The sequence below is a fragment of the Oryza brachyantha genome, chromosome 1, assembly GCF_000231095.2.
Source record: "Oryza brachyantha chromosome 1, ObraRS2, whole genome shotgun sequence".
NCBI lineage: Eukaryota > Viridiplantae > Streptophyta > Magnoliopsida > Poales > Poaceae > Oryza > Oryza brachyantha.
The window spans coordinates 14,709,353-14,726,412 of record NC_023163.2 but is presented as its reverse complement, the minus strand read 5'-3'; the positions used below and the strand labels follow the sequence as shown (position 1 = coordinate 14,726,412).

Below are 17,060 nucleotides of genomic sequence, written 5' to 3'. Positions count from 1 at the left end.
TGAACTGGGCCGTGGGGTTTTGCCTCGGCCTGGGAGGGAGAGAGGGAGAGGTGGGCCGGCTTAAGCGGAGGGGGGAGGAAGGAAGGGAGGGAGGCGGTCGGGAGAGGAGGAACTGTTGGGCCGGCGGCCCAACGACCAGAAAGAAGAAAAATGAAAAGTCTTCTTTTTGCCAATTTTTATTGAATTGATTCACTGAAATTGAAGTTTAAATCTTGTTAAAAATTTTCAGTGTTCCCGAGATATTTTAGAATATTTCGACAATCTTAAATTTAGTTAAATTAATTGCTTTAAAGGGTTTATCTCCTGAGTTAATTAGACGAATTGTTTCCGGCTATTTATTAATTGATTTAAGGTTAGGATAAAGCTCAGGGCGTGACATAGGACCGGCCGGCTAGGTGATGGATCGTATAAGGGTATTCTTTATTTAGTTCATTTTATAATTCACAAATTGAAAAATACTTTCAACCATACAACATGTCATCATGGCAGTGTGCCACATATATTATATACAAAACCATCTTGATCGATATTTTCAGTGTGACACATACGTCATATACAAAACCACGATATTAATTAAGAGTTCATTGTTGAATTTGCAGTGTGTTATGTGTTCGATGTTTGGGTGATTTATATGTTTGGACAACAGTTAACGGTAATAAAATGCAGCGGAGCGGAGCTGCGAGGGACCCATTTTTTGTATATATGTCGATCGCAATCTTTTTAAGAAAAATAAATTGAGGAGCATATGCGTGAGCTCACTTGATCTATTTAAAGGAGGCAGGGCGGCAAGTGGGGATAGCTGGTTCCGCACCCTACCTAACGTCTGAAGTGTGAGTTGAGCTAGCTATAGTGATCCATTTCATTGTTGACCATGGCTGAAGAAATGGTGCATCCATTCTCGCTCTGGTGTGCTCCTGTTCCGATCAAACATGCAATCGAACAGGATGCTCTGGCTCCATTCCCAAAGCCAGAGGCTCCGGCCGTGGATGAAAAGGCAGAAGGCTGCAATCAAGACCGCCTCATGTCATCCCTACCGACGAAGGTCTATGGCAAGCGTCGGTTCCTCAAGTACCAGGCTACGTGGTGGCCTGAGGTTTTCCTCCCAGGGGTGCTCGCCATCCAACGCCGCTTCCAGCCGCGGTCATCCGATGTGCTGCTGGCATCGTACCCCAAGTCAGGAACCACATGGATGAAAGCACTTGCGTTCGCGATCATGTCGAGGAAGGTGTATCCTCTGGAGGAGCACCCGTTGCTGCGCCTCAACCCCCACGACTGTGTTGTGCACTTGCCTGGCGCTTACGCCGCAGGCAAGGAGTCGGTGGTGGAGGCGCTACCTTCACCGCGCATAATGGCGCTCCACATGCCCTACTCTACCCTGCCAGACTCTGTCGTCGTCAACTCTGACTGCAAGATCATCTACGTGTGCCGCGATCCCAAGGACGTGCTCGTGTCTCTCTGGCACTACTACAACAAGGTACGCCCCGATGAAGCTCATCTGTCCCAGTTCCATGATCTCTACGAGTCTTTCTGCCAGGGGGACACCATATTTGGTCCTTGGTGGGACAATGTTCTTGGCTACTTCAGGGCCAGTTTGGACATGCCTACTAGAGTCCTCTTCCTGAGGTACGAGGACATGCTGGAGGATACTGCCAGTGCTGTCATGGCCATAGCCCACTTCGTGGGATGCCCATTCTCAGGAGAAGAAGAGAGAGCCAAGGTTGTCGAAGCGATTGTCAAGCTTTGCAGCTTCGACGAGCTCAAGAATCTAAACACCAACAAGTCCGGGAGCCATGGCCTACTCCGCAAGCACGCAAGCTCCTCCTATTTCAGGAAAGGAGTAGCTGGCGACTGGATGGACCACATGACCGAGGAAATGGCTCACCGCATTGATACAATTGTTCAAGGCAAGTTCCAAGGATCAGGCCTCAACATTAAATCAGCTGCCTCTACCTGATCGATCATTTTATGCCATCGAGTGTTAAACTGCAAGTTGATCTCTTAACATTATATATAATGACTATCGAGTACACTTGATGCTCTCGCGCGCGCCAGTACGTATGTAGTACTGATAAATAAATCGTCGGGTTATGTCTGATCAAGTGGCCTGGCCGGTGGCGGGCACAGCTAGCTAAGCCCTGTGGTACGTTAAGCTGTTATTATGATGTTATCGTTTCCTATTAATATATGCATGTATTCTATATCTCGTTATAGGTATTTATATATGTAGTGCGCATCTACCAGTGTGTGTTAACATGCAGCAGTCTAATGTAACAGCATGGATCAATTATTCGGTTCATTTTATTTAGTTGGATGGACAAAGATCTTTTTGTAAAAGTGCTACTATTGTATTTCCCACGTGAAAACTATCTTGGTCCGGATTGGGTATTCTAGTTGGCAACTATGTGGCTACATGAGTTGAAACTAACTCAGCACTGCATGCTCCCTCCGTTCTATATTATAATACTTTTTAAATTTATCTAGATTCATCCATATATCAATGTCTATGTTTTTAAAATGTGTCTAAATTCATTACCATGCATATAAATGCAAGAAAAATCACAAAGTATTATAATATGAAATGGAGAGAATATGACAGCAGCAGCCTCAAGTATAGTAACTAAGTTTTCAATTTCATCTTTCGACCAGCCAACCCCGCAAGTCCCTTTGAATATAATCATATACAAGGTAGTTTAATTTTCTATAGTACATTGGTTCTAATCCGTGGAACTGTGGTTACATAAACTTTATTTTATTTATGAAGATAAGCACACGCCTTATATTCCATGTATCGATTGGGTTAGGACGATGTTGGGTCCACCTGGCCTACATCAGTTATTGTGTGCTGCAGTCGACGTTTATTTATTTTCGCCCGCCTCAGTTCCTTTCTGTTTCCCCTCTACAAAAAAATCTAGTATGGTATGTAGATGGCCTGCTGATATAGGATCACTATACGTTGTACCAACTCAATCTGAGGCGTTTCTGGCCTACGCCACGATCAATTTAGATTTAATTCGTTGATGTATCCAATAAATCGAAGTATCATAACGACGAAACTTGCATATCACAATAACTCTATGCATGCCTGGATTACAGTAGCATTACACGCATTGCATGAAAGTTGTATGGATCACTACTATAGATCCCTACAAATATGATGCTTCATCCTTGACGGAGCCCAACAGCCCGTCATAGACAAAACCGGCCGAAACATGGTCCATTTTTGCTGGCTGTATATGGTCTAGCTCGTGACTGATAAGACGTAATCCCTGAAGGGCAAAAATTCAGGCCCAACAAGAGATATCAGTGATGGGAATAAATAGTAGCCTGTCACGGGAGACATATTTCGTGACGGGCCCTTATGTACACATCAGAGATGAAGTATCCGCGATGGGCCATAATTGAAAGCACGACAGAGATGATTTATATATGATAGGTCGTAATAAGGCTGTCAAAGATATGTCATCTGTGACGGCCCTTTAATTTTGGCCTATCAACGATGATTCCACCCGTGATGGTTATGTGTTTATGGCCCGTCAAAGAAGGCATAACCGAATACCACGTTATATATATATATACACATATGGTCACGCTACCACCTCCCGCACTTCCACCCCCACAAAAAAAAGTGGCTGTGCGAGTAAATCTTTAACTTATTCGTCATATGTGGGTTGATGAAGTTAAAAATGAACTGATGAAGTAAGACGCATGTAACGTAAGTAGTATAAAGGGTGGGGTGTAACGTTGAAATAAGGACGTCGTCTTAGTAAAAAATTAACTGATGAAAGAGGGCGCATGTAACGTAAGTATGATTGCGACAGTCAAAATTTAATGGAAACTTACTTGAAGTAGCATGTCGTAGTATGTTTTAGTTGGGTGAGTTAAAGATTAACTGATATATGACAACTTTCATATTTGCCTGTCTTCATACTTCAAAATTACCTTGCGATAGCACTCACTCAACGAAAAATAGATAGTTAAAATATTACTCTAGTAGTACGTCCTTACACTTCTTGTGTTTTTTGTTGTGTATTTTAACTTCGTTAGTTAATTTTTAACTATTGTGAAATTAATTTTTGTTGCGACGTTGTCTGGGTGGTCGATCTTAAGGCACAGTTAAAATTTAAATTCAATCCAGATTGACTGTGCTAAAATCATGCAAAATCGGGAAAAAAAAGTAGTATCGTATGTTCAAACAGAGTCACTGATTTTCCTCGTTGTGGATTGCTTTGCATGATAACGCATTCATTCTTCCCCCCTATATATGTTCCCACCCACCATTTGTTCAACCACCCCAGATCGATCATGGACGAGGTAAAAAAAACTTGTACCACCGAATCCCCCCATCGATTTGTGTCATATTCATCGTAAGGTAGATGATGATGCTGTTGAGGACGTCTTGCCGAAGGCCATTAAGAGACAGATAGAGGCGTGCAAAAATACAAGATCGATGATGCTGCTCTAGATGTCAAATTGCTGGACGAGCTGACGTCAGGATATGAGTGTCCCGAAGAGTTTCATGTGTTGGGACCTCCTCCCCCGACATGGCCGGAACCATACCCACAGTCACCGATGATGGATGAGGACATTGTAGTCACCACCGAGCATTTGGGCTACGTTTCAACATCCTGCCCATCTCCCCCATCAGATGTTGACGACTTAAACCCACCAGACGACCCTCACAACACCATTTTTTGGCACCCCGCCTTCGAAGACAACCCCGACGACTTGTTTATAACACATGAAGACATGTGGTATTTTAGGCATGGTGTTGAAACCCTGCCAAGGGATGCTCATTCCCCGCCACCCGCTTCAAGCATCATAGCGGTCCCCCCGAGCTGTGATAACGTGTGTATTTTTTAATTTCACGTTAAATAAAATATGATGTTCTGTTACTGCTTTATTTTTCATATTGTGTATTATTCTCGAGTCCGTCGCCTGGGATCGCCTCGCAAAAAAATCTAAGCGGGGAAAATAGGGTGAGCAGTTTGCACAATGGAAAAAATGGAAAATGATGAAACCGAGCAAGACGTGCATAGCGATAACCGCGCCTGTTTTCGATGTGCCTACAACCAGAAATTTCCTTGCCACTACTCACTGTAGCTGACATAACAAAACCGCTATTGAGTTAAAATTTAACTGAGGGATCAATGGACTGAGCAGATAACTCGGAATTGAATTTAACTTATGTCTGATTGAGTTGGCGGGCGGGATGGGGTGTCGGTTGGCACTCAACAATAATAGAGTTAAAAGTTAACTTGTACCTGTTGTAGGCGGGGATGTGAGCGATAGGCAGTTGATCGGGAGTTAAAAATAGCTTGTACAGGAAGGAAGCGGGGCACTACAACAGGAACCCGTCTTTAGCACTGGATCTTTGTATTGCTGGAAGTCCTAATAAGCATTGGAAGGTCTTAAAGCAACACATTTGGTTTGCGTTGGTGTTGCTGGCGTTGCAAGGGTAGCAATACAAGCTATTCATTGGTGATAGTAGAAATAATTGTTGCAATGTTGCAATGGATAGCAGGGTAGAGGTGTACTGGCGTACTACTATTATGCGTTGCTACCATTAAATCACAATATTATTTTTATTCATATTCCAATTTTAATAGTAATTGGAATCAACCCAATATCAAATGCTTGTACTCACATCACCAGAAAACAAATATGAATAATTGATTTCAGTCATAAATAAATGGTGTTTCTTCAGGTACAATATAATCTTACAAAATGCCTTTTGCATTGCCAAACTAACATATCATCTGGCATACTATGTTGAATCATCTAATGAAGAATAAAATGGACCAGGCTAAACTCTCCCTTAAAGACGCATCTTGAGATCAGCAGTAATTTCTCGTAGCTTGTCATCTCTAGATCACCATTAGCTAGTTTCTTGAAACTCTGTCATCAGCGTTCCATCACTCAAGGTATCTTCTCCATAACAAAGGACAGGAAAATTTGAGTAAATTTATTTAGTTCTTATCAATCTAAATGGAATTGAATAGAAGGATGTAATTTAACAATTAAAGTGTTTTTGTTTTAGTGAAAGTACACATAATGAAGCGATGATCTTTTTGCCTTACCTCTTTAATTAGCATAATATGTTGTCAAATATTAGTGCTAGCACTGAAGCAACACAAATTATCACAAGATTAATACAATAATGGCTCAAAGTTACCATGAAAACTGGCAATAGGAACTGCTTCATGATCGTTTAGAAGTATACCTTCAGAAAGCCTTCATGTGCAACTAAACAGGACAACAGATCCAGTTCATCTAAAAATGAGAATGATGGAGATGGAAAGACAGGGTTAGAGGTGCAACTGTGTGGATCAGAAACTAAAAAATAAACATGCCCAATATAAATGAATACTTGATAGACATGAACAAGACTTTGATCTTAAGAGGGGTGGCTAAAACAAAAAGATTGTCATTGAATATCAATTTCTCATTCAGTAACCAGAGCTACTGTGTTCAGATCAAATTCTTCCCTTTCACCTATGAAAACAATTCGATATGTTTTCTACACAAAGGATATTAATAAGTTTAACAAATGGTAATATGGAGTAATTGATACTGTGAAATAAGCTACCGAACAATACAACACATAGGCATATTTCCACCTGAGAAAGCATGATGTACCAGCTAGTATTTACCGAACAAAACATAAAAACGATGTAAATTTTTTTTGTCATTTATTATTTGACCCGATTGAAGAATCATTAGCAGCTAGGGAAAATGACAAACATGAAAAAAAATCCTAATCATAGCATTGAAATTAATCATTTCTCCATGACTATGTTCAGAAATACAATTACAATTATAATGTAAACAAATATGGAAGGTACTAACCAAGTCTTAAGCAGATTTATAAAGCAAAAGAAAAAAAGAGAAGAAAGTTACAATAGTTCTTATAGGGATTGGCAAAACAAGACTACATAACTTGTGTGCTAGAAATATATTTCAGTTGAAAGCAGAATAAGTCATTTAGGTATATAGCTAATTAAAGAAGCAACAGCTGAGATCAGGGCATCTGCAGCCACACAGCTCGGGCATCATTACTTAGATCCTCAGTTAGTACAGCTTTCCACGTATGGCACAGAGAACATAGTAAAGCCAATCAAGATCGACCCAGGTGAAAGAAAGTTAATTTACACAAATTGAACATTGAGGTTATCAGTTTCATTATTGGAGATCAACCCACAAAGAACGACTACTACATATGAAGCAAGACTGAACATATGCCAAGTCATTCAAGAATCGAGGCGGAGGCGACCAGGTGCCTTTCCAAAGGTCGAAGCGTCGACGGTGGTAGGTCAATAGATGTGTGTTGACGTTAAAATATGATCCGACGTGTCACACACGAAGGTCTGGGAGTCAATCTTAGACAGCTCCAGTGCAGGACCTAAATCTTAGAATGCGCGGGCGTGCCAGTCAGTTTGATCCTGTAACTGACCAAATAAACAGTGAAACCAGCCGATCGGCTATCGAGCCGATAGGCAACAAAATATCCAGCCGATCAGATGTTGATGCATCAGCGTTTAGCCGATAGATTGAGCAATCGGCTGTTAAAAGCTTGGATCGGCTAGAAACTCACTAGAAATAAACTTAAAGTAAATATTAGACCAATCGTAATCCGCCAAGTTACTTATTAATCTTAATCGATCGGACGAGCCCCTATAACCAGATCGAACCAGACGTACAGAGATTGGACTTAACCAAGACAGTATGCAGTCGAGCATGATATGATTATAGGAAACATGAAGATCGATCAGGCTAATAAATAAACCAACGAATTACTTAGAATAAACAATGAATCCTGTGTCACGATCGGCTAAACCCAGCTTGCATGTTATTCTCATGAGCCGATGCAACATAAATAACTACTGATCTAACTAAATCCAGCCGATTGGTATAGAAATAATGCGGTAAGGTAATCGGCTACTCTATTGATGTACATATGATAAACATATAGATCGGCAAAGATCATCGGCTATAAACGACTGACAAACGACCAAGATCTATAAAATATCTAACCTCGATTGCTAAGAATAATTATAGAAGATCGGACTCAACCGAGACAGTTCAAGATTACACCTAGCAATGTCAGGCTAGATACTGAACAGATTTAGATTGCTATAAGGCCAATGAGCCGATGACCGATAACTTATCGGCTGGTACTCCGATAAAACGATGAGCAAAATACATCAATCTGATATAAACCATCAGACCGAACTGAGACAGTACTAGATTGAATATGTCAAACAGCAAATATCACACCAACGTAGATCGTCCAAAGTGGTCGACCAGATCAACTCAAAACACAAAAGTGATCTAAGTTGAAACTGATACGATAACTAGCAATCGCACAACTAGATTAGAAGATCAGACCGAACCGAGACAGTTCTAATCTAGTCGATAAGATTACCGAGGCCCGGCGGAATGTAGGACTTACCCCTCCATCGAAGATCGAGACGATGCAGCCCCATGTCTGGGGCCAAGTTTCGCCGGAGTTGAAACCTCAGAAGAGGGTGGCGATGCGCCGAAAGTAGTTGATCTCATTGATATGTAGATGAAAAACAGTGACCCCGGGCATACATATTTATACCCTCGGGATGAGGCTAGGTGGGTGTTGGACACGACATATAATTCCTAATAGATAAAAAGAAATAACAAACTCCTATTTAAATTCACTCTGACAAACAAGTTCTGATCGGACTCTAACAACCTTAGAGATAAAGAAAAAATCTAAACTAACTCTAATTAATAGATAAAATTAAATTACACGGATTCTGATTATTCCCGAATCTATCCGTAACATTCTAGGTCTAATCGGACTCTATCTCTTATCCGATCCAGACTCCATCGGGTGAATCCGAGTCATATTCCGCCTGGTCTTCTATCCGATTGCCCTGTTTCCTGTTCGATTCGGTCTTTAATCACAGTTTAATCTCTAGCGGCAATTATCCAAATTATGACGTTAACAAGGTGTTGGGATACTGACGGCTCCTCTCCGGCGATGACTTGGAGGCACAGGCGGTGACTGAGTCTGGGGCTTGTGCAAGGGGCCGAGGACATGGTTGCGACGAAGACACCGTGGCTCAGCGCGGTATGGGCAAGGCTACGAGGATGAGGCAGCGGCGGCGGCTCAGCGCAGTATGGGCGAGGCTGCGTGGATGAGGCGGTGGTGGCGGCGGTGATCTGATTTTTGTTAAAGTGTAGATGGGGAGGGGAGTTAGATGCGATGATTTAGTGGATTGGGCAATTGGGTTGTTTTTCTTTTGACTTATCTTGAGGGACGTGGAAACTGCTGGTTGCTTGCAACGATTTCTACATTCATTGCCTGCTATCTGTTGTTGAATGGGAGTTTCCCTTGTAGTGTGGGTCGATTGACAGAATGTGGGCCAGTAAGCGTTCGTGATGTGTCACGCGCTGTGTAATCCGTAGCGCCGTATATATAGTGCGGGATATCAATAATAGGGGTATCCGTAGACCACATAAATATGTACAGTTAAAGGGGTAGCGAATAGGAAGGAGATTATATCTGTATGGTATCGACTAGGAGTTTGGTAACTACCGTATTGCATGCCGTGTATACTAAATCCGAGTCGTATCCGAGTTAGGATAGATCTTAGTCTTATCAGATTAGAACTCTACCATATCTGTAAGCCCTACCCCCCACTATATAAGGGGGTACGGGACAGCCCATGAGGGGAGGATTCCACACATATTCAATACCATGGCAAAGCAGGATTAGGGTATTATCTCACCCAGCAGAGAGCCTGAACCTGGGTAAATCGTCTTCTTCTTCATCCCAACCATCGAGTTCCGAGCCAAATAGCCACCCTATAAGTTTATTGCCAACATCAATCGGTGACAGTTGGCGCGCCAGGTAGGGGTGCGATTCTCTTTTTTCTTCAAGGTTCTTTTTAAGCGAAGCTTGATGGACTTCCCACCGAGTTCAACCTTCAGGTTCGGCGGCATCCGGCTTCAATCTGACCAGTTCAGCGCGCTCTTGTACATCGACTTGAGCTCCTCCAAATTCGACGATGAGGTTTGTTGGTTCGACCCTGGCACGAAGGCATCTGATCAGATCCAGATCCAATCTAGGTCGCATGATACTGAGATGCCATCCCCCAAGTCAGTCGACCAGTAGGCTAGTCAAGGCGTCGTTCCGATGGAGGTGGAGACGAAGCCCGAGGCAGTGCCGACCACTTTGGTCGACGCTTGAGAGACTCGCAGCAGCATAGGAAGTTTCGTAGTGCCAAGAGAAGTCTTCGCCACCATCAAGCTGACTACGGACACTTCCGAGGGCAAACACCAAGAAGAGGAGGCGCCCCGACTGGCTGAGGAGCGCCAACTCCAGGATGACAAGGAACGCCAAGAGCGAGAAGACAGGGAATGATATGTGACACAATCGCATGCCGATCGGCGAATCCAATCCTGAAAGATGCAGTGCAGCCTGCTTCAAACGCAAGTTGAGGGGCACAATGTCTTTAAGACGCCCCAACAGAACGTCTGAGCGGCTGCTGATCTACTCTGCGATGTAATCCAGCAACTCCCACAGCAAGATCTACCCATGGTTGAAACCATTAACAAGATCAACACCATGGTAACCACTATTGCAATCCAGCATTCTCTTCAATGCACCTTGGGGACACCGGCGGCTCATTCGAAGGCTCGATCGTCTAGATCGCTAAGGTCTAGGCTAAACGTTTCCAGCCAGCTGACTAGTTCACGACAACCCACTGAAAATAGGTCGTGTCGTAGCTATCCTGAGTCGACATAGAGGAGGGATGCACTTAGAGGCAACGCCGCATCGATGAGGAGATCCGCCGACTGGACTGACAACTCCAAGTGCTCAAGACAGAGAAGAGACGCCTCAATCAGGAGGACCCCTCCGACCTCTGCCACAAGATCAAACACCAGCGCAACGCTCGTCAGGATAGCCGCCATCGAGACTAGGAACAACGCAGCCATAGTCAGGCATCTAGGCATCACCGCATCGGTCACCCAAGAGCTCCGACACTAACATGACAGATGGTGCCCGGTGTTTACTAAGAATTTAAGTCAGTTGATTTGGCCTACTGGCTTCAAGCCGACTGAAATAAAGAAGTATGATGGCTCGACTGACCCGAAGGCCTGGCTCACAGTGTACACCATGGCCATCCGGGCTGCAGTAGGTGACACCAAGGCAATGGCCAACTACCTACCGGTCTCCTTGGACAATTTGGCTAGACACTGGTTGTTGGGGGCTCCCCAAGCGATCTATTGATTCATGGGCAGAGCTTCGCGATCGGTTCATCGACAATTTCCACGGCACATATGAAAGGCCAAGGACAAAGTACGATCTTTACCAAGTCCAACAAAGGAAAAGTGAGTCTCTGTGGGCCTACATTAAATGGTTCTCGGAGGTTCGCTATTCCATCTCGGACATCAAAGATGACGTGGTCATCGCCGCCTTTTGCAAAGGCGTGAAGCTCAAGAGGCCTTTGATGACTTCAATAAATATTTAACCTCTCCCCCGTGCTAGATTCGCCAAACCCGTTCGAACCACTCCTACTCTACATCTCGGCCACCGAACAGGTCATCAGCATGGTCCTTGTGCTCGAGCGTCAGGAGGATGGACACGCTCAAATGGTGCAATGGCTGGTCTACTTCATTAGCGAAGTACTCGGGGAGTCCAAGCTGAAATACCCCCAGGACCAGAAGCTGCTCTACGGTGTCATAATCACTGTAAGGAAGCTAATCCACTATTTCCAAGCTCACCCGGTTTCGGTTGTATGTCGTATTCACTCGGCGACATCCTTCACAACAAAGAGGTGTAGGGCAGCATCGCAAAGTGGGCATTGAAAATGATGTCATACAACATCACCTTCAAGCCTCGAACCGCAATCAAGTCACAAGCACTCGTCGAGTTCATGGCCGAGTGGACTGACGTGCAACTGGAGACCACACAGCACGATGTACTTCAATGGCTCCCTGCGTATGTGAAGGGCTGGGGCTGGAGTTGTACTCATATCACCCAATGGCAAAAAGTTCAAATACTTGCTCCAAATCCACTGCCCAGCCTCACACAATGTAGCCAAGTACGAAGCACTCCACCACGGGCTTTGGTTGGCTATATCCCTCAAGATTAGGCGGTTGCTCGTTCGTATGATCCTTTACCGTCGATGACGAAGAACGTAGTTGGCAGCGTCTTGCTTCCGACTGTGAGCTCGATGTTGAGGCAGCCTTTGGCTTCCGATGAATTGCCCCCGAAGTCTTTCAGTACCATGTTTGTCTTGATCAGGACTTCGGGGGTCTTGCCCAGCTTCCTGCAGCTAGAGTACGGCATTAAGTTGACTGTCGCTCCTCCATCGACCAGTATTTTGGCCATTGGCTCGCCATCAACATGCCCCTGGATGTACAGAGGTCTCAAGTGCCGATGGTCCTTGTCTGCTGGCTTCTCAAAGACAGCTTGTTGTAGCACTAGCTAGGCAGTTGCCTCCTATGCTTTATCATCGGACCAATTGGCCATATATACTCCGCCGGTAGTACTATCACCATGTTAATGTCCGCCGAGGGCTTGTGCACTTCGGACTTGATCCATCACTCTTTGGGCGTCCTCATGGGAGCCCATGGCTGTTGTTCTTCGATCTACTATTGTTGAAGTTCTCGGTGGTGAAGCCTTTGCAGCCGTCTATTCTGGTTCTTTGTGAACAGGCCGCTGGGGCACCATTGTTTGGGCTTCATCGGTTGGTGTTGTTCCCCTTCTTCATAATATTGCCCGATGTCATCGGCTTCCTGCTCCCTTGGGCCTAGCCTGTCGTGCATCGAGATGCGGCGTCTTGCTTGTCCTGGGGGCGTTCTTGGCCTCCTAAAACCTGATCGTCGGCTGGTTTCCTGCCATTATTCAGGGTTGCACTCGGGGCAATCTTCTTTGGATGGCAGCCTGATCCTCTCTTCTCAGGAGTACTAGAAGAAGGGGCAATCCCAGTTATCGTCATAGTCGGCTCGCTCCACACGCTCCTGGCTTCTTGTCACGCCCAGAAATTTACACCAAATTTCTGAACAATAGCATGTATTAAATCTCGGTCCAGGAATCAGCCCGAGTACACACTATGACAAATTAATACACAGTTCCACGACTTAAAAACAAATAAAAACAATTATCTATCGAAATGCAGCGGAAAAAGAAAACAAAGCTAAACCATTTAATCTTCAGCTTCAGCTGGCGATGACGGCTCCACACCACAGACATTCTCGACGGCGGACTGAACCTCACTTCAACCTTGCGGACGACCTTCTGACTGAAACTCTAGCACTTGCACTGGTGGGGGAAAAATTAAGCAAGGCTGAGTACAAACCACCGTACTCAACAAGTAACACCCAAGAGAGGAGAATAATGAATGCAATAGGGTATCAACGATAGGCTAAGGTTAACTTGCACAAAAGCTGCAGTAATTTAGCAAAACTGTAGATAAAATAGACTAAAATAAAAGTAAAGTAACATTTAAAATAATCATCCACTGTCCAATGTTACACCATGTTGCAACAGGACCAAACCACTGTCCAACATTAAACCACGTTGCGACAAACCCAAACCACTACCAACGTTACACCACATTGCACAGGGTCAAACCAGTTTCAAGATTGATCAGGTTATTAATGGTTCAACTAATCCCAGTGAATCTGTCAATTCGCCCAATAACCACGGGCACGGCTATTCGAATAGTTTTAATCTGCAGAGGTGTACAACTTTACCACAAGACATGGCTCCCAAGCATGTTACCATGCCCCAACGTATCACCATGATACCTCAGTACGGAAACCATGATAAGACCTTTCACCTAACCCTCCCTAAACAATCGCACCGCACTTCAGGTTTCACCCCCTCCTTTACACCAAGTCGGGCAGTCCCCTCTTGTGCCTTGGTGCATCCGAAAGCAACAGAGGCTTTCATTACACCACGATTGCCCGTCCATACTCCATCACGCTCACCCTTGCCTTGGTACGTCGAATAGGGACAAGCTAGATTACGAGTCTCACCGTTGCCCATTCTAGCTTGTGGTTAGTACGTGTAAGACTTCCGGGGTTTCCCAAGAACTGGTCCTTAATTGCCATGGGCACGACTCTCAAAACCATGCACCCATAGCCCACCATAAGCAATATTTTAGTTGTATTAATCCACAACGGGAGATTAATAATGATCACAACCATTAAAGGTCTATCAAAGTATAATCAAATAATTAAATAACAATTGGTGAGCTAGTTGAAATAAGCATGGCTAAGCATTGCCTAACCCTAAGTCTAGTCAAATTAACCCTAGGATGACAATAATATTAAATGGGAATCAACGGGTATATAAAGGTAAATGCCCAATAGATAAATAAAATAAATACATTTGAATACAATGCATGTTTGAATGTAAAAGCAGGGATTTTATAAACATAGGTTCAATATGATCAAAGAAGGGTGTCACTTGCCTTGCTTAGACCCACGAGGAACTTCTGCGACAACTTCGGGAACGGACGGCGCTGTGACGGGGAAAAACCTACGACAAACAAGGCAAAACAAACAAAACAGGCTATAAAACTACTGAAACAGAGAAAGAAACTATTTTTAATGGATTCTTGGTATTTTTCTTGATTTAATGAAACTTGAATGGACCTAAACGGAGACTAGATGAATTACTTATGAATTTTAGAAGATTAACTGTGTTTTTAAACTAAACAGAAAACCTTAATGGATTTATTATGCAATTAATCAGAGGCGATGACATCAGCACATGAGAGAGAGGGGGTGCGCTGACAGGTGGGACCTACATGGCAGTGACACAGCCGAGAGAGAGGGGACATCGACTGACACGTGGGGCCCACGAGTAGAGAGATGGAGAAAAAGGAGGGGAAGCTGACAGGTGGGCCCCTGGTTCGGTGAGAGAGAGGAAGATGGACGGTATGATGGACGGGGCCCACAGAAGAAGGAGAGAGGCGCTGGCAAGTGGGGCCCATGGCCTGGTGAGAGGTTGTGGCCGGCGGATGGACCCCACCGATAAGTGACACAAAACAGGGGAGAGGGGAGAGCGGACTCCGACCGTAGCAGAGCGGCGGCGGGCGGAGATGGTGCTCGGCCATGCAGCGGCGCGGTGGTGACGGCCAGCGACCGACACGACGGCGGCGCGGTAGCGATGGCCGGCGACCGGCATGAAGGTGGAGTGGTGGTCGGCGGTCGTCGACGGACGGCGGAGGCAGCACGACCGGCTGAGAGGCGACGCGCGGCGGCCGATGGAGAGGCAGTCGTTGGCCGGCTCGGGGAAACAACGACAACGGCGTGGCTGGCACGGGCGTGCAACGGCGGCGGCAGCACCTCGTCGGTGGCGGCGAGGCGAAGGTGGTGGCGGGCGGATGGGTGACGACGGGGTCGCGTGGCTTAGAGCAGCGGGATCGGGTGGCGAGGAGGGAAAGGCACGACAGCAGGGACGACGGCGACCGAACGCGGCGTCGAGCGCGCGAAGAAGAGTGGCGCACGGGGACAGTGGTAGTGCGACAGCGCGGCCAGCACGACGGCATGGAGACGACGCAGCCCGAGGACGGCGTGACGCGGGGAGACGACGGCGAAGGCGCGGGGAAGTGAGAGCCGATCGCGCGGGTAGGCGGGCACGGCGGCAACGGCCGGCGACCCACGGCGCCTGGCGACGGCGCGAGCATCCCGGCGACAGCGACAAAAGGAAAGAAGATTGGGAGAAAGAATTAGGGCGCTCACTGGCGATGGCGAAGGTGTGGGCGCGTCAGCATGGCGGCGGAACACGTGACGATGACCGTCGAGGAGGGCAGCGAAGCGCGGGTGGCGAGATCGGATTGGCGACGGCGCAACGGCGGGTGAGGCGGCGGCTCGGGTCACGGGAAAAAAAGCGGCGGCGGCGCGCGGGGTGCGGGGAATTTATAGGGGAGGCGACCGGTTAGGGTGGGGAAGTGGTTAGCGTGGTGGCGCGCTGGTTGCGGCCGGCGGTTAGCGAGCGCGGGGCCGACTCGGGTGGAGAATCGGCGACGGCGGTTGCAGCGCGGTTGTTGTTGGCGGCGGCGGGAAAAGTGGCTTGGCCGTTGGGCCGATGCGGGCGTGCGCACGGATTCGGCAGCGCCCGGAGGAAATGGAGCAGCGATCGCGTGCGGGAGGAGGTGGCGCGTCCGGGACGCGATGGCGAGGGAGGCACGCAACAGCAGCGACATGGCGAAGCAGCACGAGGCGGCGCAACGCGACGGCGCTAGCGTCGCGGCGAGCACGAGGCAGAGAGCCGCCCGGGACGCGATGGCATGGCGGCGAGGGCGCCACAGGCTCGGCGAGCATGGCAGAGCGGCGGCTCGGCGCAAACCAGCCAAGCGACGGCGCGGGCACGCGATCAACGTCCAGCGGCAAGGCCAAGCGGCGGGCGGATGCGGAGGCGAGGATGCGGGCACGCGTGGCGAGCGCGCGGTGCAAGCTACGGCAGACGCGACACAGCGGTGGCTCGGTGGGATGCGCACGACCAATGCATCGGCGCACCTTGGGCAGCGGAGATTGCGGGCGTGAGGCAGCTACGCGGCTCGGATGCGGCGCGATGTGTGCAGCGCGGGCACGAGGGGGAGCACGGTAGAGCGGGGCGCAACACTGCTAGAGGCGACGCTTGCGTGGTGGTGCAAACACGCGCGCGACACGGTGGGCAGGCGCGCGGGCACGAGGGCGTGGCTTGCACGGGCGTGCGGCCGGAGGAAGACGATGGGGCTGACAGGTGGGGACCACCCATCAGTATCCCAGGAGGAGAGGGGAGGCAGCCTGGACCTTGGGGCGCCAGCGTGCGGCCGCCTTGGCTGGGCCTCGGCTAGGTCGGCCCAACGCGCGAGGAGACAGGCCGAGTGAAAGGAGTGGGCCGGCTGACTGGGCCGGCGGCATGCTAGCCGGGAGGAGAGGGAAAAGGAGTAGTGGGCCGAGGGAGGCGATGGGGACTTCGAGCGCGTGTAGGGCTGCGGCTCAGGAAATTTGCGAACAACACACGTATTCGTGTAACAGAACCAAAACGTCCATGAATCAAAGATTCGTAGGATGAATCA

The 17,060-nt window shown here is 47.3% G+C and overlaps 1 protein-coding gene and 1 long non-coding RNA gene across 2 annotated transcripts; one reads left to right on the top strand and one right to left on the bottom strand.

Annotated features, from left to right (window-relative positions):
* The first annotated feature begins 871 nt into the window (after nt 1-871).
* Nucleotides 872-2,310, top strand: LOC107305090 (cytosolic sulfotransferase 12-like). Its single transcript, XM_015841610.1, has one exon. The coding sequence runs from the start codon at nt 872-874 to the stop codon at nt 1,952-1,954; it is 1,083 nt and encodes a 360-aa protein (XP_015697096.1). The 3' UTR covers nt 1,955-2,310.
* Nucleotides 2,311-5,681: 3,371 nt separating this feature from the next.
* Nucleotides 5,682-9,319, bottom strand: LOC107304876. Its single transcript, XR_001550950.1, has 3 exons — nt 8,999-9,319; nt 6,221-6,270; nt 5,682-5,925 (listed from the first exon to the last, which is right to left on the bottom strand). It is a non-coding gene; the product is annotated as an uncharacterized LOC107304876 (long non-coding RNA).
* Between the last annotated feature and the right edge of the window lie 7,741 nt (nt 9,320-17,060).